Raw genomic sequence first — 25,790 nt, 5'->3', positions numbered from 1 at the left:
CTCCATGCACCTTCCCCTACGGCTGCCCCTGGAAGGTAGGGACTGTGTCTTAGTCACCTCTGCCCTCCTGGTGAGTCTTTGGGATTCTGACACAGCTATTCCGTAGATGTTTATTGAACGAATTGATTGTTTCCATTTTCACAAGCTGCCAGTCACTGAGAAGAGGCAGATGTGGGGAGTGGGGGCAAATGAGCTCTTCAGTTTCTGCCATGGTAATTTTTAAAATATCATTTAAATGTTTTTATTGTGGGTGCCTTTTATTTTTCTTTATTTTTCCTTTTTTTTTTTTAGATTCATGGGGTCTATGTGCAGGCATGTTAACGTGGCTGTATTGTGTGATGCTGAGGTTTGGGCTTTAACTAAACCCATCACCCAAATAGTGAACATGGCATCCAATAGGTAGTTTTTCAACCTTACCCTCCACCCTCCCTCCCCTCTTTTGGAATCCCCGGTGTCTATTGTTGCCATCTTTATGGCCATGTGTGCCCAATGCCATGTTAAATTTGAGATGCCCATGAGACATCACGTGGAGATGGTGGGCAGGGAACTCGGGGACAGGGCTGGACTGGGGACATAAATGTGGAAATCATCGGCATCTGAATGGTATTTAAAGCAAGGAAGTCGCTAGGGATTGTGAGAAAAGAGTTGTTCCAGGGCCTTCTAGAGTCTAAAGATTGACGAGAGGATGAGGAACTCGCAAAGGAGACAGAGAAGAGGTAGCCAGTGAAGCAGAGAAAAGCCATGAGGAAGTCAGGGAAAGGCGTATCAGAAAGAAGTGAGAGATCCACTGTGCCCAGAGCTGCTGAGAGCAAAAGGGGTAGGTGCCGAGAAGAGAGCACTGGACTTAGCAGCATGATGGTCATGCTGTCCTTGACAGAGGCTTCTTTTGAGGGAAAGCCTCTTTCAGATGTTCAAGAGAGAATGGGAGGGGAGGGACTGGAGACAGCGAGTCTACAGCGGATGTGAGTTTCGATGTCAAATGTGAGTCAGTAGTTGGGGTGGGCTGTGGGGTCACCATGCTGTGTAGTTATCACAGAGTGCTGCTAGGCTTTTGGAAATGATTCTGTAGAGGGAATATTGATGGATGAGAAAGAGGGAAAACTGCTGGAGCAATACCTGGAGGATTTGAGAGGGGTGGGGACCAGGGCACCTGTAGAGGAGATGGTTCAGGATGGAGCAGGGATGGCGCATCGTGTAGGAAGAGGGCGCCGTGCGTGGGCACAGACCGGGAGGTGAGAATATGGATGTGCTCATGGCAGCACTTAGAGGTTCTCCCAAACCTTCAGTTTTCACACTGAAACAGGAAGATGAGAGTGCGGTTGGGGGAGGAAGTGTAGGTGCTTTTAAGAGAGAGGGACAGGTAGGAAATCATCATGTAGGATGATGTGACAGCAAATGGATAATGCTGGAAACTCCATCCCATATCTGATCACCTCTCCAGCTCCCTGGACATCATTACCTGGCCCCAGTCTCCCTGCCCCACCCCTGGCCTATTCTCCACAGAGAAGCAGTGATCTTTGTCATGCAGAAATCTTGTCGTGTCCCTCCCTTGCCCCAAATCCTCCAGTGGCTTCTCATCCAACTCAGTACAAAGGGAAAAGTTTTCCAAATGGCCTCCGAGGTCCCCCAAGGCCTGATTTCCTATCCCCTCTGCCTCCCCCAACTTCTGCCAATCTCCCTGGCTCCCTGCACTCCTGCCGCACACCAGGAGTGCCCCTGCCCTGAGCATTTCTCCTCGGGGTGCCTTCAACCTGGAATGTTCTACCGTCGATGTCCTCATGGCTCCCCTCACTTCCTATAGGCCTCTGCTCAACTGTTCTTTATCCATGAACAAGGGCTGCTCTGACATCCCTACATAAGATAGCTGCCCCACTCCACTGCGTGCCCCTGTCTCCTCTTCACTGCTGGGTTTTCCCACTTAGCACTTAGCACCATGCATTTACTTGATTATTGTCAGTCTCCTTCATTTAAAGGTGAGAGCCCCGAGAACACAGCCTCTGTTTTCTTTACTGCTGTTTTGAGGAATAGCATCTGGAAGAGCGTCTGACACATACAGGCCACTGATTAAATATTGGTTGACTGAATGAGAGGAAAGAAGGATCAGTGGGTGGGTGGGTGGATGGATGGATGGATGGATGGATTGGATGGATGAAAGGAAGGAAGGATAGATGGAATGAAGGAACGGATGGAGGGAGGGGAAGAGGAGGGTGAGTAGAATGAAGGATGAATGGATGGACAAATGGATGGGTGCATGAGTAGATGAATGGATGAATTGATAGATAGATTACAGTCATTGATTGATGGGTCATTAAGATATGACTACAATGAAGACATTCATTTCTACATGAGCAATTAACCCCCCTCCCAAGGAGGAATTTATAACAACAAATAAAACACAGAAACAGATCTTACCCATTAAAAAGTCATTGGATGGATTTGGAGTCTAAACCTAGCAGAGTTGGGGACAAATTCTACACTCCCTGCTGCCCCAGGCGAAGGAAGAATGCCGCAGGAGCCTCTCTTCCCAGTGGAGACCTCGATGTGCACCTGTGTTCTCTTCCCTGCCAGGATCATTCCTATTTTTCTTATCCATCGGCCTGAGAACAATATCCCGTATGCTACAGTGGAGGAGGAGCTGATTGGAGAATTTGTGAAGTATTCCATCAGGGATGGGAAAGAAATAAACTTCTTGAGAAGAGAATCAGAAGCTGGTCAGAAGTGTTGCACCTTCCAGCACTGGGTGTACCAGAAAACAAGTGGCTGCCTCCTGGTGACGGACATGCAGGGTGAGGAGAGCAGCTTAGCCTGGGCTCCAGGGATGCCGTGGGCCAGAGACATTCCTGTGGGTGGAGAGGGAGGGGAAGGAGAGGAAGGATAGGCCTGCTGAGTACCTTTAAACACTTTTGCCTGCAGAAGGTGTTACTGATGCCTCATCAGCAATGAGATTCGATAACAGAGCCTGAAATGACCATCCGGATGGCCATTTCATTTTATTTTTATTTAAAAAAATTTTGGGGCGGGGGACAGGGTCTCACTGTCACCGAGGCTAGAGTACAGTGGCACGATCATAGCTTACTGCAGCTTTGAACTCCTGGGCTCAAGTATTCTTCCTGCCTCAGCCTCTAGAGTAGCTGAGACTGCACATGCATTCCACCACACTTGGCTAATTAAAAATTTTTTTTTTGCAGAGACAGGGTCCTGACAGTTTCCCAGCTGGTCTCAAACTACTGGGCTCTAGCGATCCTCCCACACTGGCCTCCAAAAGTGTTGGGATTACAGGCATGAGCCACTGTGCCTAGAGTTCATTTCATTTTAATAATTCATGCCAATAATGCCTTCCCATTACAACAGGTAACCAGAGAGTGGCTTTACTGTTATATCCTCAATAGGCCTAGACTCAGCAATATATACCCAAATCCAGATCTACCATAAGATAAATTAAAATGTAGTATTCCATTCTCAATAGACAAAAGAATCTTTAGAATGCTTTAGATTTTAAGCTCCTTTGCTGAATATATAGCATGTTTTCAATATATACACAACTGTTTAGGAATACCATTTCTTCTGTGGAATGGAGATGTCATCATTAGGCTTCCCCTAAGACAGACCTGAGACAGGTACTCATGTGCAAATGGCTTATTTGAGAGGGGATCCCAGGAAACGCCAATAGAGGAGTAGGGAAGTGCAACTGGGGAAGGAAAGGAGGCTGGTGGAGTATGTTATTATTAGCCAGTGACTCCCATGGGTGCTGGAGCTGATATCTGCGGGGAGCCCTGCAGAGCACACTTCTCAGTGAGGGAGCCGGGGTGTGTATGCACCAGCTACCAGGATCACCAGCTGGCGGCTGCTCCGGTTGGGGGCATTACTTCCCCTGCACCTGTCGCCTGCCTACACGGGCAAGCTAAGCTGGATAAAAAACATGATCAGAGAAGATTCTTAGGCAGAGAAATGCTGGTGTGGCACTGAGAAGTGGAGTCAGGTGCACAGAAGTGGTTAGGGTGAGGGCAATAGGTAAGGCACCAGCAGCTTCTGCCGCAAGAGTTTCCCTATTTCCGTTTGCTATTAAGAAAATCTGAACTGTATTATTGTCTATCTACCAAATGTCAAACATTGTCCCAGAGGAGGATCTCAAGCTCTAGCTATTACATGGTGTTGAAGAGCAAGACCACCTTGGGGTTCTGTTCCCTGCACTGCCACTTCCAACCTAGTAGCCTGTGAGCAAATTACCTTTCTCCCTGCTTCAGTAACCTCCCACAGGGTTGTTTTGAGAATTAAATGAGATAGTAAACCACTAATTGCAGCATTGCCACATAATAAATGGTTCCTATTTTTTTAACTCATTTTTTAAAAATTTGTTTGAGACAGGGTGTCACTCTGTCACCCAGGCTGGAGTGCAGTGGTACAAACACAGCTCACTGCAGCCTCAATCTCCTGGACTCAAGTGATCCTCCTGCCTCATCCTGCCATGTAACTGGGACCACAGGAGTGTGCCATCACACCTGGCTAATTCTTTCGTGTGTGTGTGTGTGTATGTGTGTGTGGAGATGGGGTTTCACTTTGTTGCTCAGGCTGGTCTTGAACTCCTGGACTCAGGTGATCTTCCTGCCTCGGCCTCCCAAAGTGCTAGGATTACAGGTATGAGCCACTGTGCCCCAGCCTTTAGTTTGAAATAATTATAGACTAGCAAGAATTTGCAAAAATATATGGAGTGGTTCACATGTACGCTTCACCCAGCTTCAGCTAATGGTGACATCTCACATAAGTATAGTATATTATCAAAACCAAGAGATGGACACTGGCAGAATATAATCAACTACACTAAAAACTTTACTTGGATTTCATCAGTTTTTGTATCCATTCATTTTTTTCTACTATTTTTACTTAATCTTCAAAATAACCCTGCAGAGAAGATATTGTGATCCCCATTTTACAGATGAGAAAACTGAGGCCTGGAGACCGTGATTTAATTGTCTGCTGTCACTCAGCTAGTAAGTAGAGGGGTCCAAGACTCCAACCCGCATTTTCTGACTCTGAATTCCAAGTTCTTTCCACAAATAACAATTTAGCAAATTTGCAAGATATTTACTTCCAGACCTTTCCAAGTCTCTCCTGATGTAAGAAGGCTCTGGTGTGTGTACTGTTCTTCCTCCTAAGCCCTTGGAAGGACTCCTTGCAGGCCAGCTGGGAAATGCAACATTACTGCCTTGCAGATGAAGCCAATCTGCAAATTTAAGTCAGACTTCGCTCTTTGAAGAGACTGCTGCCACACACACACACACACACACACAAAATATATGGTCTTAACAGACAGCTGTTTGTTCTATTTAGACTCTGCCTGTGCAATTGCTGCTGTCCCCCATCTTTTCTCCTTGGGAATTAATTTTGTATTAAATATAGCTCTTCCGTTGAAAAGCAGCACCCAGGGCTTCGTGCACAGTTAGTTTCACTTCCAGGTACTAGTAAACAACAGTAATGGAATATCACATCTCTCTGTAAATGATGTGCGTGGTTTCACATGGTGGTGTGGTGTTAAGTAATGGTGTTTATTTACTCTCTATTGACGGACAAAAAATATTTTTACTGTCATTGTCATTGTGGCATGAGACAGCACATCTATTCTCTAAGGCAACTCCACTTTTTATAATTTTACAGAGACATTGGAATTAGAATTAAACTCAAATTCTATCACCACCTTTTTGGACTTCTAAAAGTTAACTCCTCCTGGCTGTATTTGCTTGTTTAGAAGATTGTGCCAGGTTTGCGGGGTAAAAGATGAGCCTGTGATTTGGACCTGAGACCTGCATACTGGTGAGACTACCAGGTTTTCTAACAAGCTGTCACCCAAAACACTCAAGACCTCGAATTCTGGAGAATGAACTTCTAATGCTGTTCATTTCCTTTCTTCTATTAGAAACAACCTGTAGATTACTGTTATCTCCAACTCAGCTTGATAGCTGCACACTAGGATTTAACTTTAACCTCTAGAGGTTCTTAATAACCTTGACAGAATTGCAGGCAAATTATTAAACTGAGAGAGGGAAGTTTTCTTTTAAAAATTATATTGTGTCTTTCTAAACTGTAAGTGACAGCTGGTAATTGTGGGAAACAAGGGAAAGCAATTCTCCAAGTTCAAAGACCTTTTGCCAAATGACTTTTTCAAATTGGATTTCCATGTGGCTTAGAACTGTAATTTTAAAATACAATTTTCCATGAAATAAGATGTCCAGTGAGAGCTTTTGCAATTTGGTGGGGTTTTTTTTTTCAAAGCATAGTCCCTGTAATAGAAGCTATGTGAACCATTTCTACATATGTTTGAGTTATTAGCAGCTTTGAAAGAATGAGATGAATTAGTGACCAACTGCAAAAGAGACTTTAAAAATGGTCACTGGTTCTCCCAAAGTGCCGTGTCTAATGTAGCTCACAGGTGCACTGCAGAAAAGCAGGCCTCATGGCTTCTGTCTGACTAACCAGCCTGAATCCCAACGTGTCCTGTGTTTTTGCCATGCTCCCAGCGGATACCGCTGAATCAGAGCATTAACTCTTTAGCTGTCTTTTCCTGGGCCTCAGAAGCAGCACTCCACATGGGTGCAGAACCATGGAGTAGGTGGCCAGCAGATCTGATCCTCATGGTTGGCTTTAGCGGGATGCTGAGTTTCTTTCCTTTCCACAGCCCAAACTGGTTTGTAGGCTGCCAGGGCCCTCCATGGGCAAGTCACTTGCTGGAGGTGGGGAATGCCAGTGCTCACAGCCTGGCCCATGGGGCCCAAGACGCAGGGACAAGAGCACGGGACGCAGGACCCAGGCATCTAGCAGGTGCAGACGCACTGGTGGGGTGGCACTGTGGACCCTGGGATAAAATGTCATCACTAGATTGCATGGGTAAGGTCCTGGCAGAGGTCCACTGCATTGGAGCAAGTGCCCATAGCCTCACCCTAGGGAGACAGGAGTGGAATTGGTACATGGTCAGGGCATGGAGATTCTGGAAAGCCCAAGAGGGAATCCATACTCTGGGCATCAGGGAAGTGCTTTACTTTCCACTAGACCTGGGAGAGGTTCAGGATGCAGGCTGAGACTGCGGGTAGAGTGAGAGAGGGTGGCGCTCTCCACTACAGAAGGGGATGGCAGCTCTTGTCGTTCCTCACGGTGGAAAACAGTGGGATGGTCTATTCCCTTTGCCTCCCTGGCTGCCGAGCTACCCTCCCTACCCCTCCTGCTGGAAAGGCAGATGAGAAAAGGCTTCCATATGCTTGCGATGGGTGCCTGTTGCTCTTTGCTGAACCAGAGTGGGAAGCTCAGGTAGCTGTTCTATTGTTTTGGTTTTGGTATCCCCCACCTACCCCCACCATGGTTTAGCGGGTAGCATTTAGGATGAGCCCAAGGACCACATGTTCCAAATGTCTGCTTCCCCAGGCCATTGGTTCAGCGTCTACATAGAATTCAAGATTGTTTCCCGGGGCCTGACACTGACCACCCAGAAAACTTTCAGTCCTGGATTGAAAAACGATCTTTATGGAAATGAGAAATCACGCATCTGAAGTTTGACTTTCAACTAAACACATGCCCCTTGAGCCCTGTGTTAGTTCATTTTCACACTGCTGATAAAGACATACCCAAGACTGGGTAATTTATAAAGAAAAAGAGGTTAATGGACTGATAGTTCCACGTGGCTGGGGAGGCCTCACGATCATGGTGGAAGGCGGAAAGCACGTCTTACACTGCGGCAGGCCAGAGACACAATGAGAGCCAAGGGAAAAGAGGAAGCCCCTTATGAAATCATCAGATCTCCTGAGACTTATTCACTACCATGAGAACAGTATGGGAGAAACCACCCCATGACTCATTTATCTCCCACCGGGTCCCTCTCACCACACTTAGGAATTGTCGGAGCTACATTCAAGATGAGATTTGGGTGGGGACATGGCCAAACCATGTCAAACCCTCTTGCTATTGGCATTGACCATCCCAGGCCATGCCTACTCTTCTTTCCACCATGTAAGGGTTTCCACTTTCATTGAAGAATGGGGAGCCAGACCTAAGCCGAAGTCAGAGTACTTCTGGGGAGAGAGCTTACGGGGCAAGCACTGGGCCTCAGATTTTTTCAGAGTGGCCAGCTCCCTCCTTGTCATGGGGTGGGTGGGCCAGGCAGGCAGAGGACTTCATTTCTGGAGCTGAGATGGCTTGGGTTGTCTGCTCACATGAGACTTGAGTCCCGCTAATGCTGCCTTCCCCATGGTCCCTGCCTAAAGCTGGATGCGTATTTGAAAGAGGCCTCAGGTGTTTGTGCAGGAAGGGGAAGGAGGAGGAGTTGTCATTCTTTCTGAGGGACCCTGAGTAACATAAACTCCCATCTTTGTTTTCTCTTCCTGTAGGTGTAGGAATGAAGCTAACTGACGTTGGCATAGCAACGCTGGCTAAAGGGTGAGTAGGAAAAAATAGAGTGTGCATCATTTAACACTGGGCTAAGGACACCTTCCAGGCAGACACTGTCAGGCTGAGGTGGGCAAAGTGAATTTCTTGACCTAACTGCAGATGACAAATGTTCTAGGGATGAATTCATTTCTCTCACTTGTATAAAGTATTTATGGACTTTGTTGTCACAGGGGAGCACGTTTGTTTCTTAACTTTGAAACAAATGAGAACTCTTGCAGACACATTTCAAGATTAATAACCAATAGGAGTACCATGGGGAGAAAATGCTGGCATTATTTGGATGCCTTTTAACTGGAATATTCCATTCTTTTACATTTAATATCTTCACTATTAAAAGCTTCTTTGAAAAATATGTCTTTGCAATTGAATGCAGTGAATTCAATTTGTATATTTCAAATTAATTTTTTCCCAAAAAGGACTTTAGGCAGCTCACAGACCCCCATGATGATAATCATAGGAGGCAACGTCTCTGGCAGAGCTGTGATTAGTTACCTGTTTTTGATGATGGCTTTATTTTTCTAATATAGAGTGGTGCTTTGCTTAGTGTGAGGCACACACAGATGATGATGCTATGATCACATTTTACTGGGGCGTCTTTTTAACAAGCTGCCCCTTCCCACTTCTTTACCTGACTGCCACTGAGGAGAAAGCCAGCCATTTGTGGTTCTTGATGAAGATGCAATTCCGTGTTGGAACCGCCGTCGCCTTTGCCCGCTCCTGCTCTTCCTATGTACTGAGACCGTCTGTAAGGGGGAGGAAAAGAGTGCTCATGACTTTTGGAAGGGATGGCTTCCATTTCAAGGTTTTATTAGTATGAGGTATTGTAAGGTCAACAGATCAGGAGACAGTTGCCATTGAAAAGCTAGTTTATTACTCACAGCTCCCAAGAGGGGGCACCACACCACCAGGGGCCATACTGGGAAGCACCAGGGCCAGTTGGGAGGTAGAGGAAGTGAGGGGAAAACACAGGCAAAAATATTATGGTTTATTCAGGAAGGAATAGGTGAGGGAGGATAAACAGGTCTGGGATTGGCTAATTTGACATTTTCCAGCAGTCTCTGGGACATAGGGCTGGCCCTAGTGTCTGGTACCCGCACTGGGGTGATTAGGGCAGGTGGATAGTGGCCCCAGTATGAGAGTCCACAGAGGAGGTATTAGGAGTGTGGTTCTGGATTGGTTGGTTTGCATATATATGAAAGGCTCTCTGGAAGGTGATCATTTACTATCTCTAGGAATATGCAGCCCTGAGAGGAGTAGAGTCTCTCCAGGGCCAGTAAGGCCCAAGATGTCAAAGCATCAGAAACACAGAGAATAAAGTGGTGGGATGAATCCAGCTTACTTTCCCAAGGCTGAGAACAACTTATCCATGGGAGCCTTCTGGTTACTTCAGACCATCAGTGTCAGCCACGATCCAACAAATATGCTAATTTTCAGCTTCATTAAAGGACAGAGAGAAGTAGAGGGATCTGAAAAAGTAGGAAGGGGATCGCTCTTTCTTTTAACCTCCAGGTCAGTAAGTCTGATTCATGAAGTTCTTGCTGATTGCACAAAGTTTCCAGTTGGGTTTTAGAACCAGGATGCGGTTTGGACCTTTTCCCTGCGGTGGCTCAGTGATGATGAAGTTTTATGTGGGAATTGTCTCCAGGCTTCTCCCCCATGCTCACCGGAGACCTGGCTGGCATACACTTCAGGGAATTGGGCGTGTCCTTGGGCTTGTGAAGAGAGCGCGTCAGGAGGGGTTATGATGAAGTGGGGAGGAAGGAGCGAGGGATTTAGAGCGAGACCCAGTTCATACTGTGATGCTGCTGCTTCTGTTTCTCCTGATAGTAAGTAGCCTTGCTTCTCGGCATCGTAGGAATGTGCCTAGCCTACCTGATGAGGGGGATGAACGTCTATCCCAGTTTCCCCATGATGGTACCATTTTATGCCTGAGGTCCTCACATCCCATACACTTTAGCATTTATCCTGAACAAGTGTACCCATTTAGAAGATAAATTATATGCTGCCCTATTTATGGAGGCTTCTGGACCCCAGAAGGATTTTCCAAATGGAGACTTCCTTTCCAGGCTCCATGTGCTCTGCAGAACCTTACAGATGCAAGCATCAGCCAGCCCTAGTTTGAATCCTGGCTTCTCGTCATACCAGCTGTGTGACTGTGGGCATGTGACTAAGTTCTCAAAGGCAGTGATGTACAGCATCGGCACACTCCGGCTTGCCCTGGGTATTCCACCAGTTAATCTACACCTAGCCCCTGAAACTGGAAGTGAGCTAGATAAATATTAGTTTCCCTTCCCTCCTCATGTCTTAGCCTGACACTAGAGTAGGCAAATTTCATGCTGTTATTTAGAACAGCTCTCTACCAAAACAAAGAAACCTGCCCAAGAAGTTTCAAAAATGAAGATGGTCGTGATTATTTAAGACATCTTTTAAAAGCAAGTCAACAGCTTCCAGGAACCCAGACCAACTGGGAGCTTCAAATGGTATATATTTTTTTCTCCTGATTGAAAAAGAAATCCAATCCTTTGGTTTTGTTCTCAGCTTTAATATGACTTATCTGGCCTGGGATAGCTGCCCAAGACCCATTAGAAGCGCTGATGGCTGGAGCCCAGTACAGATGCTCTCTATAAAGTATTACTTACTTATTGCCTTCCCACCCAAGGAGAGGCCAGGGAGCAGGAGCTGGGAGAGGAGGAGATTCTGAAGTGTTTGAGAGCTTTGGCAAGGATATTAGATCTTCTTTTCCTTTGTTTTTTAAAAAACTTTTCTTTAAGCTTTACCTTTTAAGCCACAGTTTTTTTTTTCCCCAAAATAAATATATCTTAGAATCACAGTTTGAAAAACTGATGAAAAGGGAAAACTTCTCCAAACAGAGCATAAGGGGTGGTTGAGAGACCTCCTGGGAACCCCTCTGGAGTGGAAACCAGTGATCAAGTCCGACCTCCTCACTTCACAGGTGAGGAGGCATGGGGCATGGGGCAGCCTGCTTACAGGCAGGAGTCAAGAAGTCTTTCCTGCTTGAAGTCAGCACCCCAAAGTGAAGGGCAGATCCTGAATGCTGGGAGGCCGAGGCACAATTGAAAAAGTTCTCCAGTGAATGTCAAAGCTGCAAAAGGGAGCTAAATCATGAGAACAGACTTGGAAAGGGCTCAAGTTCAATGGCACTTTGCAGACAGGAAAGTCCAGGTGGGAGGCAAATGAGCCAGGGGAAGAAAGGAAGGCGAGCATCACAGACTGCAGAGAGCAGGAGAGAAGATGGAAGAATAAGGGTTGATTGAGGAAGTTCTCTTGATTCTTAGCAAGCAACTGTGCGTGAGCTTAGTTCATTCATGATGCAAAGGGACAGTCGCAAGTTCTATGTGGGGGCTGGTACCTGGCATGGCTCAGCTGGAGGAATAGCACCATCATAAGAAGCAGTGCTCTGTGTGTCATTAAAAAAAATATTCCCATATGTCTCAATCAGGACCACATATTTGGCTGCTGACACCCCAGTCATGCAACCTGTTCTGCTCTCTTGTTCAATGAAGTCAAAGGTTATGGTCCTATTTCAGGCGTAATTAGTCTTAATCTCATCAAATAAAATAGAGAATTGTCATGACTTACTCATTTTAATTCAACTTTACTTCGTTGTATGTTCCTTACAACAGGAGTATGTCGTATTTCTCTTGGGAGCCAGAGATATAAATACGTCTGGAAGCACATCCCCTGTACCTCAGCCACCTCAATCTTTTGGCAAATGTTGGGTACAAAAATTTCAGGTTACAAAGTATGGCAAGTAAGACTGTCTTGACATCCAGTAATCCATTTTCTAGACAGACCAAGATACTAACTGGACCATTGAACAAATTTCTGATTGGAAATTATACAAGGAAAAAATGCCTAATTTTATAACTGGAGATTTGGAAACGTAACCTAACCAACTCCAGACCGATCTAAAGCCACCCAGGCAGTGGAGCCGACCTGCAAACTCATGCTTCTCTCCAGCCAGTGGGGGAGTTCCTGGGGCAGGCAACGAGATTGCAGTTCAACCACCAGAGGGCACCAGAACCAATACTTTGCCCTTTGTAGTCTCCCCTAAAAAGCCAGTTTCCTGTTGCCAGATTGAAATACAACAAAGAAAAGTACCATTAGCAGATTTCTTCCCTGGCAGTAAGCATTGGACCAAAATAAGATTAATATGGACAGCCATGAAGGGCACCCCTCAGAGCGGCTGCCAGCCAGCCTTGCATCTTTCCACCCTTGGAAGAAGGAACGATGAGACTTAAGGATGAGTGTCATGGGTCAGGCGTCCCTGACATGGAAGCCAAATTCCTGAGACCCTGAACAGAAGCCTGGATGATTCGTTCACGTAGCAGGAGGAGAGCTGCCTTGAGAAAGCAGGCTCCACTGGCGTCTGCGTGCCTAGCTCTGATCCTGGCCATGAAAAGGAGAAAAGATCAAGATAGACTCCCACACTCGGTCAAGCTGAGTCCCAAAAGAAAGGCTCTGCCCTCAATGCCCACAAGCAGGTGGAGGGGACAGCAGCCACCTGGGATGCTTTGCCCAGTCACAAGGCTGAGACACCGCCATACCTGGAGAGGAAGAGCCAAAACAAACCTGGACGTGGGAAGAAACAATCTAATCCAAAGAAACACGCCCCAAGAATAGGCTTATGTGCATGAGTGGTGACTCTAGGCAGAGTATTTAAAGCAATGCATGAGTCTGCCAGGAGAGGAAACAAAGGGACATTGGAACAGAATTCCTGATGCCTTTTAAGTATGTCATAGCAGGGCCTTGTCACTGTAGAACACCAAACATTTCAGCCGAGTCCCCAATGCCAGGCATCAGCAGACCAGTCTCACAGGCCTGTCGGCTTGAGAAAGGCAATTTTATGCCCCAGATAGCTCTTCTCCCCACGTGCCCCATGGTCACCTGTCCTGGAAGCCCGCCTGCATCCCATCTTCATCGGGCCAGGCTATTCTGTAGTAGGACCGACTGGCCTGCTGGCTGATTTATGTGGCCAGTCTTTGCCATTAAGGAAGTCTGGAGGCTGAAGGGAAGTCTGAAGGGAATAGTGGTGATTTTTGCAGTTGTTGGCAAGGCAGATCCTACTATAAGCAGTGCTCTCAGTGTGTAGGGGAGTCTCTCAGGCCCAACAGAGCCAGCCAGGATACGCCCCCTCCATGGAGGGACTAGCACAGCAGTCTCCTGGCCTCTGCCCAGAAGTCTTACAAAGGACAGTTCTGTTGAAGTGTCTGGAATTGGGAGCCACGGGTTCCTCCCACTCCTGACCCTATTCCCTAGTTGTCCTCCTGCCCAGTCCATTCCCAGGACCTGAGGACTCAGGGACAGATGCTGCATTGCTTGTCATCCAGCTTCAGAGATGAGTCTGAACAGAGAGGACGTCTAGAGAAGCCTGGTAGATTCGAGATCACCCCTGCAAGACAGACTGGTGGCCAGTAGGAGGGAGACAGAGGCACGAGGCAGGTGCAGGGATGGCCGAGAGGGTCAGGGGTGACAGAGCCTGAGCGGACAGGACAGGGTGAAGACCAGAATAGACAAGAAAAGAGTTATCACTGCCTTCAGGAACGTCTAAGCCAATGCAGTGTCACCAGGTGGGAGCCTGGTGACAGATCAGAGAGGGAATGTGCTGCTAAGATGCCAGAAACTAAACAAGTTTGTCCACAAAAGACAAGGAAAAGTCTAGAAGGTAGCTAGAAAAGGAGGTGTGGGGAATGTGTGTGTGTGCGTGTATGTGTCTGTGTGCGTGTCTTTGTGTGTCTGCCTTTGTGTGTGTGTGTGTACGTGTGTGTCTCTGTGTATACCTGTGTCTGTGTGTGTCTTTGTGTATCTGTATCTGCCTCTGTGTGTGTGTGTGTGTGTGTGTGTGTGTGTGTGTCTAAAGAGACCCTGCCTGATTGAAGGCAGAGGGAAAAGAGCCTGTGGGAAAAGAGTGAGGAACGAACTGTGGAGTTATGTTCCAGAGTGGTGGGCATCCCTCGTGAGGATTTAGAGCTTGTCAATATGGAAGACCCTGCAGCCCTCACTGTGCAACTTGGAGCATGCTGGAAATGTGGCTTTGCCTCTACCCACCCTCACCTCCACCCAGGGCGTCAGCCCAGCTGCTCCTCCGAATCGTGAATTCTCGAACAGTCTGTACCTAGTGGGAATGCTGGCGCACTTCTCCCTCACCTCAACTGCCTGCCCTGTGGCCCTGCAGAGGCTCCTGTAACCACCCTCCGGGTTCTCCTTGCCTGTATGCCTAGACAGGACATGGCCGATTTATCAAGATGGGAATTGCAACACAGAAAGAGTTTAATTCACGTAGAGCCAGGTGTATGGGAGACTGGAGTTTTATTATTACTCAAATCAGTCTCCCTGAAAATTTGGGGGTTGGCAGTCGGGAAGTAGGGGTAGTGCTGATTGGTCAGGTCGGAGATGAAATCGTAGGGAGTCGAAGCTGTCGTCTTGCACTGAGTCAGTTCCCGGGTGGGGGCCACATGACTACATGAGCCAGTTTATTGATCTGGGAGGCGCCAGTTGATGCATCAAGGGCAGGGTCTGAAAAACATCTCAAGCTCCAAGCTTAGATTTTACAATGGTGATGTCATCCTTAGGAGCAACTGGGGAGGTTTAGAACCTTGTAGCCTCCAGCTGCATGACTCTTAAACCGTAATTTCTAATCTTGTGGCTAATTTGTTAGTCCTGCAAAGGTGGTCTAGTTCCCAAGCAAGAAGGGGATTTGTTTTGGGAAAGGGCTGTTACGGTCTTTGTTTCAAAGTTAAACTATAAACTAAGTTCCTCCCAAAGTTAGTTTGGCCTCTGCCCAGGAAAGAACAAGGACAGCTTGGAGGTTAGAAGCAAGAAGGAGTTGGTTAGGTCAGATCTCTTTCACTGTCACAATTTTCTGAGTTATAATTTCTGCAAAGGTGGTTTCACTCCCATTTGCAGATAAAAACCAGCACAATCCTTTGGGAATTAGAGCTCTGGGGCTTACGACAGTGGGTGAATCTCAGGTTGCTTATTTGGTGAATGTCTACCTACAATGCCCCCTCCTGGGTTCTTTGTCTTCAACTCCAGTTTGCATTTCAGATACTAAGGAATGGACTGTGTGCTTCCTGCATATTCATGGAGATGGGACTCACGTGACCTCAAAAAAACGGACGCATAGTAGATGAGTGCTTCTCCCCCTCCCCTGGGCTCCTCTCTGAGCTCTCTTCTTCGGGACTCCTGTCTCACAGAACCTCCTGGTTGAGGGTGCCATCAAAAGCGAAATGCAAATGTACAGGGATTCTAGAATATGTTGCCATCTGACACAGAGACCAGACTCATTGAAGGTGGGGCACTTCTGTCCTCCTCTCCCTCTCATTTTTCTGCAGAAGGAGGGAACTTTTTGAATTCTTCTTTTTGTTTTTTTCCAGCCAGAGAGGCGATGAGGGAAGATAGGGCCAGGACTTGGTTTCTGTTGGGGTAGCAGGGACTGTGGCTTCAACTGAGGACTGAGGGAGCAGCCATAGCACTGGGCAAGAAGGGCAGAGAGTGCCGGGAAACAAGGGGAGGGGCTAGACTTTGTTCAGAGGGAGATGGGGCCATCCAAGCAGTTGCTTGGCCATGACATGATCTGACCTGCACTCACCTGGACAAGGTGGAAAGCAGGGGAGAATTGCCTGGAGGCTCCCCTGACTGGCCCAGGGAGGGGCAGTGGTGGCTGAGATGGCATTTTGTTGAGATCAGTTGCTGAAGGTCACCTGCCCCAAGAGAAGGTCACCTTGTAGACATCCTCAGGGGACAACTTCCCTAGAAAACACAGATCTGGTTATGCTACCACATCCCCACCCTCAAAAACTCCATGAATTTTTAAAGTGCTTTTCAAAGTAATTATGTGAAACAAGATTTCTATTGTCAAGCAATTTTGGGAAACCCTGGGTTGAATAAGTTTAGGGGGTTTCCTTTTTTTCTTTTTCTTTCTTTTTTTTTTTTTGAGACGGAGTCTCATTCTGTCACTCAGGCTGGAGTGCAATGGCACGATCTTGGCTCACTGCAACCTCTGCCTCCTGGGTTCAAGCCATTCTGCTGCCTCAGCCTCCTGAGTAGCTAAGACTACAGGCACATGGCACCACGCCCAGCTAATTTTTGTATTTTTAGTAGAGATGGGGCCAGGATGGTCTCAATATCCTGACCTCATGATCCACCAGCCTCGACCTCCCAAAGTGCTGGGATTACAGACATGAGCCATCACGCTCGGCCAGGAGGCTTCTTTAGTGTGAGACTTCATAGAGTCTTTAAAGAGCTGATGTGTATTTTGAATGTCCTAGGGACAAGGAAAGATATTATTATTATTACAATTATTTTGAGACAGGGTCTTTCTCAGTTGTCCACGCTGGAGTGTAGAGTCCTGATCACGGCTCACTGCTGCCTGGAACTCCTGGGCTCATGTGATCCTCCTGCCTCATCCTCCCAAGTAGCTGGAACTGCAGCTACTTAAGATGGGAATTACAACACAGAAAGAGTTTAATTCACGTAGAGCCAGGTGTTAAAAAAACACACCCAGCCATTAAACACACCCACCACACCCAGCTATTAAAAAATTTTTTTTTGTAGTGGGGGGGTCTCACTATGTTGCCCAGGCTAGTCTCGAACTGCTGAGTTCAAGCAGTCCTCTCGCCTTGGCCTCTCAAAGTGCTGGGATGACAGGCGTGAGCTACCTCCCATACCAAACCTAGGAGAGATATCATATAGCGTTTCTCACAGCATTTACACCACAGAATTTCAAAGACTCCTGTGGGACTGTTGCTCATGAGAACGTATTTTGGAAACCAGCATGTCACAGGAGAAATGGCACAGCATGGCTTTGAAACCTTTTCACATATCCTCTGACAGTATCTCCCCTCAGAACGCCTGCTCTTGCTCAGAACGTGCCTCTGAACCTTACTATGCTGTTCCCTCTGCCAGATAAATCTGCTCAGGAGTGTGAAAATGGCACCCTCCGGGTTTCCACAGAACTTCCTCCCGCTGAGATGTGACAGCTTGCTCCAAGATGGCCGCTTTTGGGAAAGTTATTTTTTAATCCCTTTTAGTTATTAATTATTAATTAATCCCTTTTAGTTCCCCTACAGTGTTTGGCACACAGCTGCTGCCTGATCAGTGAAGAAATCAAAGAGTACACATGAAAAATGAGGGGTATGAGTGGCACTTCAGGAATCTCTTGCTGTTTCCAGGTGGAAACAGCTCCCCAGTGTCCCTCCCTTTCCACACAGGTGACAGTCTGTTCTAGCAGAGCCTAAGTCCAGCCTGGCTTTATTTTACACACACACATCCTCACCCCCATCCTGACCTCGAATTCCTTGTCCTCGTAGCCATTCCCTCTGCATGAAAATTTTCTTCAGAAAAGATCTCAAACTCAAGGTGTTCAACGCAGCTTCTGGTTGGCATCTAATGGGTTACCAAAGTGCAGGAAAACTTCTCAGTAGGTTTGCCTTGCCTGTCTTCATTTCCTTCATTAAGCCAGCCAAGAACTTTGGTTTCTCCAACTCAGCCAGGGCTGGAAGTTTCTGTGACTTTCCTCCACCCCTGCTCTCCAGGTGTTTTTGGAGCCAATACATTGTCTAGCAGGGTTGTGAGCGGATCCCAGAGAGAGAGCAGTCACCCTGCTGCTATCAGTTGGTGATTTCTGTGTGAGTCTGAAAGGCTATACCGTTCATTATTAGGATGAGAGGAGAGAGAAATTGTTTTCAAGCAAGACATCAGCCTGGCACAGTTTCTAACACATAGCAAATCCTGAATAAATCTTTGCTGAGTGAGGGCAGGACTGTAGAAACAGCCTCCATAGCTCCTCCCCAAGTGGGATGTTTCAGTGTGACTTTGTCAGGTTGTTTGACACTAACTTCATAAACATAAGATATACTTGTGTTCCAGTTTAAAGACATTTCCAAAGTCAAATAGGGATGAGTGTAGATCACTGAACACTTTGAGTAGTTTATCTCCTTGTTGCTCAAAGGAGAGGGGGTCCCTGGACCAGTGACATCAATACCCCCCAGAGCCTGGTAGAAATGCCAGAACCTTCCACCCCACTCTAGACCTACTGAATCCAAATCAGCATTTTAATAGGGTCTCGAGGTCATTCGTAGGGACCACTCTCATCCAGGGGGGAATATAGTTGAGAAAAGACTATAATGAATGCTGTTCATATTTGGTTTTTGTTTTGTAGAGATAGGGTCTCGCTATGTTGCCCAGGCTGGTCTTGCACTCCCGGGCTCCAGCGATCCTCCTGTTTCAGCCTCCCAAAGTGCTGGGATTACAATGCTGTTGAGTGGAATAAATTTAGTGTTCCAATTCTGGACATTGTGAGAGAGGATGGACAGATTCACATCCGATGGATAGATTCACATCCAAGTGACGGGCAAAAAAATTATACTAATTAGAGGTTAAGGATAAAAAGACCCATTTAGTAAAATTCAATAAAGTTAAGATTTTTTAAAATGAAAATATTTGAAAAAGATCTCAAATACAAGATTCTTTATTCCATTGTGTTAGATTCCTAGGGCTGCCATAACAAATGACCATGAACCAAGAGCTTCCGATGACAGAAATGGATTGTCTCACAGTTCCGGGGGCTGGAAGACTGAAATCAAGTTGCTGGCAGGGTTGGCTCCTTCTACAGGATCTGAGGGAGGGTCTGTTCCATGCCTCTCCCCTGGCTTCGGGTTTGCTGGCAATCCTTGGAGTTCCTTGGCTGATAGACGCATCTCTCTAACCTCTGTCTCCAACATCACATGGTATTCCCCCTGTGTGTCTCTGTCTTTTGTTATCTTCTTATGAGATATCAGTAACAGTGGATTGAGGGCCTCCCCTGCTCCAGTGTGACCTCATTTAAGAAATTCCATCTGTAATGACGTGATTTCCAAATAAGGTCACATTCTGAGGTTCTGGGAAGGACACGACTTTGGGGATGGGGTGGGCAAGGATGCTACTCAACCCCCTACATCTATCCAACATGAAAAGGATAGTGAGTTTCTGCAATGGTGATCCTGTTGGAGAGATGTCCTGCAGCTCCAGATTCAATCCTCGAGGCAGCGGGTGGCACATGTCACATGCAAGGTGGGTCACAAGCAGGGAAACCTCCATTTCCCATTGCTTGGGTAGAGGAGAGCTTGACGTCATTGAATTCATGTCCTTTGAATGAATCTGGAATAATCAGTCTAAGAACACAAAGGGTGTTGCCCTATTTTCCTTCTTGGGCAAGGGCAATGGCCTTGGTGATGGCTGTCAGTTTGTGAGAACAATGGGTCAAAGCAGCAGCCCAACATCCTGGCTGAGACAGAGACCAAATTGAGAAAGGAGGAAGATTTGTAATTTCTGTAAATGCTAGGTAGCAAAAAAAAAATCTGCACCTGAGAAAGCTAGGGGAAAGGAAGTTCAACATTGTCTGGCAGGCCAAGGTGAGGGTCGAAAATTAGAGAAAGAGATGTTCAGAAATGTGATGTGGAGACAAGAGTAGGACCAGGACTACGTAGTGCTGAGGATGGGGCTGGTCCCCATTTATTTGTTCCCTCAACATTTATTGAAAAGCCTCCCCTGGACAGGAGTTCCGGGCATAAGGCAGTGTCCTGAGAGAGATCATAATCTGTGGAGAGAAGATGGGCACACGCACCCCTAACTCTGAGAGGGGTGTCTGGTTCTCAAGAAGATGTAGGGAGGAGGTTGGAGAGATGTCTTGTCTCGGTGTGGAGAGAGCCCACTGCAGCTGGAGCTTGAAGGTAGCTAAGGGCTGAGAAAGCGTCTCCAAGACGGTGCAGGGCTGCCTTCGCTCTCTGGCCTCACCCTGCCCAGGAACAGCCATCCGAGCCTCTGCTGCCTGACTCCAGCTTTTCTGCGAGGGTCTAAAGAAAGAGGTTAAGTGGAGGTGGAGAAGGAGGCCGATTCCTGAAAGAAGTCTACCCGGGGCTGCCCGGAAGTCAGGCTCCTTTGACCCAGCTCAGCTTTTTCCATTCCAGAGGTGGAGACCATTAGACAGGGGCTCTCTTTTTACCTGGCATTAACACCTGCTGGCAAGCGAGTGCTTCAGGACGAAGCGGTGATCTTTCTGGGAGGTCACAATGTGAATTAGTTATTTTTCTCTGCAGAGACCAGACGTTGTCTGAATTTGAAAAGCCTCCAGGCAGTCCTGATGCAAATGACCGGAACTTGTTTCCAATGTGCTCAGAGAAGGAAGCTGCCCCTGCCCGCGCGTGACATTCCCAGTTTGAGGAGCTCAGAAGTTGGTGTGAAGCGACCCGGGTGCCCCCAGCGGCGGGTGGGATGAAGCCAGCCACCCTGTCTGACGGAGCAGGCCGCGCTGACCCCGCGTCCCACCAAGGAGAGAGGGCTCAGGCACACAGGAAACGTTGACAGGCTGACATTTCAGCCTTTCAGGGAGCTCCTGCAGAGGAAGATAGAGATGTAAAAATGATCCCATTAGCAGTAGAAGATTTCCCACTCTGCCAGACTCAACTCCTTTCTTTGGTTGACCTTTTCTTCAATGAGAAAGCTTGGCTTTCAGAAATCAAGTCATTTTTCACAAGGCCATGGACCGTGGGCTCCCACGGGCAGAGCGGGTCCCCTGCCAGGAGGAGGAGGGGCAGCTGGATTTGTAACAGACACGGCAGGGTGGAGCTGCAGGCTGCTGCTTTAGCTTCACAGAGGAAGGAAACCTTTCACGCCCTTAAGGGCTTAAAACCCTGCTTGGATTGCATAGGGAAAAAACTCTCCCCATTCAGTCCAGGTGTGTTGACCTTTATAGTTTCTACCAGCCAGTGAAGGAGGCCTGATTTCCTGAATCATATCAGCTACAGAATCCGCATCAGGCCAGCATTACAGACTTCTTTTTGCCAGTTTGCCTTTGGCCCTATTAAGCAACCATGCCAGCACTCTCTCCCACCGGGCAGGGCTAGTTTCGTGCATGTGCAATTTGTGCACAGGACCTCACACTCAGAAAGGCCCTGTGTTTGGTTTAATGCTCTGTGCTTGTTGTCTTGAAATTCTTAATACTTTTTGAACAAGGAGCCCCTGTTTTCGTTTAGTACTGGGGCCTACATGTCACTGGTCCTGAATGCCAGGCACCCTCTGCCCCTATCCTTTACCTGGGAAATCCCTCAGCTTTGACTCTCAGCTTCAAAGTCTCTTCCACAGGAAGCCCGCATCCGTTGCATGAGTTGTAATGTTGATAATTATAACAACGACATGATCAACATCATTTGACTCTTTACTGTGTTATGCTCTGAGCTACATGGTTTCTATGGATTTTCTCATTTCATCCCTTCAACAACCCTATGGGCATTATTATTAATATTATTATTATTTTTTTTTGAGACGAAGTCTCACTCTGTCGCCAGGCTGGATTGCAGTGGCGCCATCTGGTCTCACTGCAACCTCTGCCTCCTGGGTTCAAATGATTTTCCTGCTTCAGCCTCCTGAGTAACTGGGATGACAGGTGCCCGACACTGCACCCAGCTAATTTTTGTATTTTTAGTAGGGTTGGGGTTTCACCGTTATTGGCCAGGATGGTTGTGATTTGTTGACCCTGTGATCCACCCACCTCAGTGGGCATTATTATTCTTCACACTTTGGACATCAGGAAACTGACAGAAACTAAGCCCACCAATTATTGTCCAGGCTCACCAGCCGGCAATGCTTCCCCTGCATCGTATTCATCATATTTCATTGTAATGCTTCAATATCTGTCTTCTTCACTGGACAACATGGGTCAATGTCTTGCGCGTTCTCTGTTGAATCCATAGCCTCAAGCACAGTGCTTGGCTAGGTGCACTCTAGAGAAGGGAGGTAGGAAAGTTGCTGTCCCTTCCTCCCATGTGACTTTATTTTTAAAGCACACAGCACGGATACAGGTCAACACAAGAATAGACAAATGAAAATGCATTCTGAACAACCACTAAAATAAAAGCATCCCACTCTTTTTTTCAATCATCCTCTATTTGTTGAGTTTCTGCTGTTTCCTAAGCACTGGACTAGGTGTTGGGGTACAGTGGTGAGCAAAGAGTGTTGACCTCTGTCATCACGGAATTTACAGTGACTGGAGAGACAGAAATTAACCATCTCATCCACTCACAGATGTCAGACTGTGTGTGGGACCGTGCCACAAAGAGGAGGTGCACAGTCCAGGAGAGTCTATGACAGGGAGATGTGACTTGGTTGGAAAGGTCAAATGAGCTGAGAATTTAAAGTGAACAAGGGCCGGGCGTGGTGTCTCATGCTTGTGATCCCAGGAGTTTGGGAGGCCGAGGTGGGTGGATCAGCTGAGGTGGGGAGTTCAAGACCAGCCTGGCCAACATGGTGAAACCCCAACTTTACTATAAAAAAAAATTAGCCAGGTGTGGTGGTGGGTGCCTGTAATCCCAGCTACTCGGGAGACTGAGGCAGGAGAATCACTTGAACCCGGGAAGCAGAGGTTGCAATGAGCTGAGATTGCACCATTGCACTCCATCCTGGGCAACAAGATTGAGACTCCGTCTCAATAAATAAAATAAATAAATAAAGTGAGCAAGACTTATCTAGAAAAAAGAGGAAGGAACATCCCATGCAGGGGGAATAGTGCAAGCAGAAACTTTTGGGAGGAGGGAGCTTGGACACTTCTAATGGCTGAAGAGGTCAATGGGTTGGGAGATGCAGCCAGACAGTGCAGGATCACAGGCAGGTTCAGGAATTTTGTCTTCGTTTTGACAGCAATGGGATTGTAAGCAGGAGATGACATGACTTATGTTTTGTAGAGGTTACTCTGGTGGCAGTGTGGAGAATGCATTGATGGGGAGGGGCTGAGTGGATCCAACGTAGACCTTATAGATTTATATATGAGCTGCTTCAAAGTGTTTATCCCCATGGGATTCATGTTGAAGGAAAATTCCTTTGACAAAGCTCATCTGCGGTGACAAGGAGGACCCTTGGACATCTCAAGGAGATGCCACTTATTGGGGAGGGTATGTGGCTGGCACTATGTTCAACTGGCCTCCTCCGTACTCTGTGAGGAGCTGTGACTGGACTGAGTGTGTGCGTGGGATTTGGGGATTTTCTGGTGACCGGCAGGAAGACCTGCAGGGTCACTATTCTAGCTACTAAACAAGCTGCAATAGCCTACTACCCTTTGACATTCTGCCCAGAACCCAGGGCACCTTCAACCAGTTTTTGATGGATCTCTTGTTCATTTGCAGATAGCTGGGGAGACGCAGGGGCTGGGCAACTGTGCATTCAAGGAGCACACTAACCTACCACAATTGGGACATGAAAACATGGCCATTTATAATTTAAGTATTTAAATGTCCCAACCAAGAGGAACAACCCCTGAAACTACTCCTGGCCAAGGGGTCAGCATGGACCCTTCTAGAGCCTACTGGGGACAAAGGATCTGCCAGAGACAAAAATTCTTCTTCTCCTGGGGACAAAGTGGGCTGCCAGGGGAGTGAGCTCTGCCGTAGGAGAAAGACTCACAGGGCTTCACTCTAATCTTGTCTCTTACATCAACTTGCTTTGTTTTCTTGGGGTAGTCTCATGACCTCTTGGCCTGAATTTCTTCAACTGTAAATTGAAGGGTCTAAACAAAATAATTTCTTTTAGTTCCAAAGTTCTGAAATTCTTTATTTAGAAATTCTAGGTGGGATGGGGTGGCTTTCAATCACTAAGAGATCTATGTTTTATCCAAATAGCCCAGCACTGGTCATTGTGGCTATGAGGAGCAGGGCAATAGAATGCTGGTACATTCCAATGGTGAGCCACTGGGACCCTTGGATACTCTAAGGCCTTTGATCTTCACTGTACATGCCAGTGGATCTTTTCCCTTACTTAATTCCACAGTCTTTGTTTTTTTACCCTCACTAATAGTTGTGTCTATCCTGCGGCCATTTTTTTTTTTTTTTTTTTTTTTTTTGAGACCACTCTGTCGCCCAAGCTGGAGTGCAGTGGCACGATCTCGGCTCACTGCAACCTCCGCCTCCGGGGTTCAAGCGATTCTCCTGACTCGCCCTCCCGAGTAGCTGGGACTACAGGTGCTTGCCACCACACCCGGCTGATTTTTTTGTTTGTTTTTTTAGTAGAGACAGGGTTTCACCATGTTAGCCAGGATGGTCTTGATCTACTGACCTCGTGATCCACCTGCCTCGGCCTCCCGAAGTGCTGGGATTACAGGCGTGAGCCACCGCGCCCGACTCTGTGGCCATTCTTACCTAAAACTGAAATTCATATATGTTCCATGCACCATTAGTTTCCCCTTTCAAGTTTTTCTTTTTAAACTGATGAAAGTGTCCTGTTTTTAAAAGCTGTTTCCTTCCACCCAAACTCACAGGTACAAAGGATTTAAAGGCAACTGTTCCATGACCTTCATTGATCAGTTTAAAGCACTACACCAGTGTAACAAGTATTGCAAAATGCTGGGACTGAAATCCCTTCAAAACAATAGCCAGAAACAGAAGAAGCCGAGCACTGGGAAAAGTAAAGTTCAAGCAAACTCTATGACAGTGAAGAAGACAGGGTCTGAGACCCCAGGCGAAAAGAAAACCTAACATGCCCGGTAAACTAATGGCCACTGGCTAGCAGCACACAGTCTTGCCAGGGAAAATCTGAGGCCACACAGGAGAGAATACACAGCCTGCAGAGAGTGTGTGGCAATCCTTATTCCCAGCTGCCTGTGCGCCAAATGCCTCTAAACCCGTCACCTGCTGTCTTCACTCAAATTATTTCAGAACAGGATTTGTGACCAGGTTTATGGGGAGATTGAATCGACGATCGGTCTCAAAGACAGTCCATTCTTTGTATACACGTTTAGCGTTTTTACCAACCTCAAGTCATGTGTCTATCTGTGTATTTGCACGTGGTTGTGTTGTCAAGGACTTGGTGCTGAGAAGAGTCTGTTCACAGCCAAAATTATTCCCACCCCCATTCCTAACCTGCGATTTCTAGACACATCCTGCTGTGATGTAAACAGAAATCACGAATTCGCTCACTGGGTCAAGTTGTTCCACTGGTGTCTAATATGCTATTGTTGCTGGAGGTGAATTCTGTAACGTGAAGCCTCTTCCCATCATTCACACAGCCACTTACAATTTTCTGTTTAATTAAATTCATATTTAAACAAAAAGTGTACGATGTATGTATCATTATAGACACTTGTTCTTTAGAATGTGTGCCATATTTTACATTGTTCCAGGATTTAGTAATTTCCTAATAGGTTTCCTAGAGCACAAAATATTTGCATCTGTGTTTTTCCCTCATTCTTACATTACAACTTAGGTTCCGTCACTTTCTACTTTGTTCCTTAAACCCGAGCCACCTAAACCCAGGGCTGACCCACGGTGGATCGCGCCAGAAGATGCACACTAATCCTGGTGGGGGTGCACCAGTTC

General features: G+C 46.9%; 1 protein-coding gene across 6 annotated transcripts in view; it reads left to right on the top strand.

The window, feature by feature from the left end:
• Window positions 1–25,525, top strand: part of ALPK2 (alpha kinase 2) — a 146,799-nt gene extending 121,274 nt beyond the window's left edge. The window contains exons 11-13 of one of the 6 annotated variants that reach the window (XM_003914418.5): window positions 2,569–2,786; window positions 8,370–8,418; window positions 24,734–25,525. In XM_003914418.5, the coding sequence (XP_003914467.3) occupies window positions 2,569–2,786; window positions 8,370–8,418; window positions 24,734–24,950 (484 nt within the window). In that variant the 3' untranslated portion in view covers window positions 24,951–25,525. The other 5 variants (XM_017951792.3, XM_017951793.3, XM_017951794.3 and 2 more) reach the window with 5 other exon arrangements.
• Window positions 25,526–25,790: the final 265 nt, after the last annotated feature.

This window comes from Papio anubis, chromosome 19 (assembly GCF_008728515.1).
Source record: "Papio anubis isolate 15944 chromosome 19, Panubis1.0, whole genome shotgun sequence".
NCBI lineage: Eukaryota > Metazoa > Chordata > Mammalia > Primates > Cercopithecidae > Papio > Papio anubis.
Note: the sequence above shows the minus strand (reverse complement) of the source record. Positions and strands in the feature narration are given on the sequence as shown.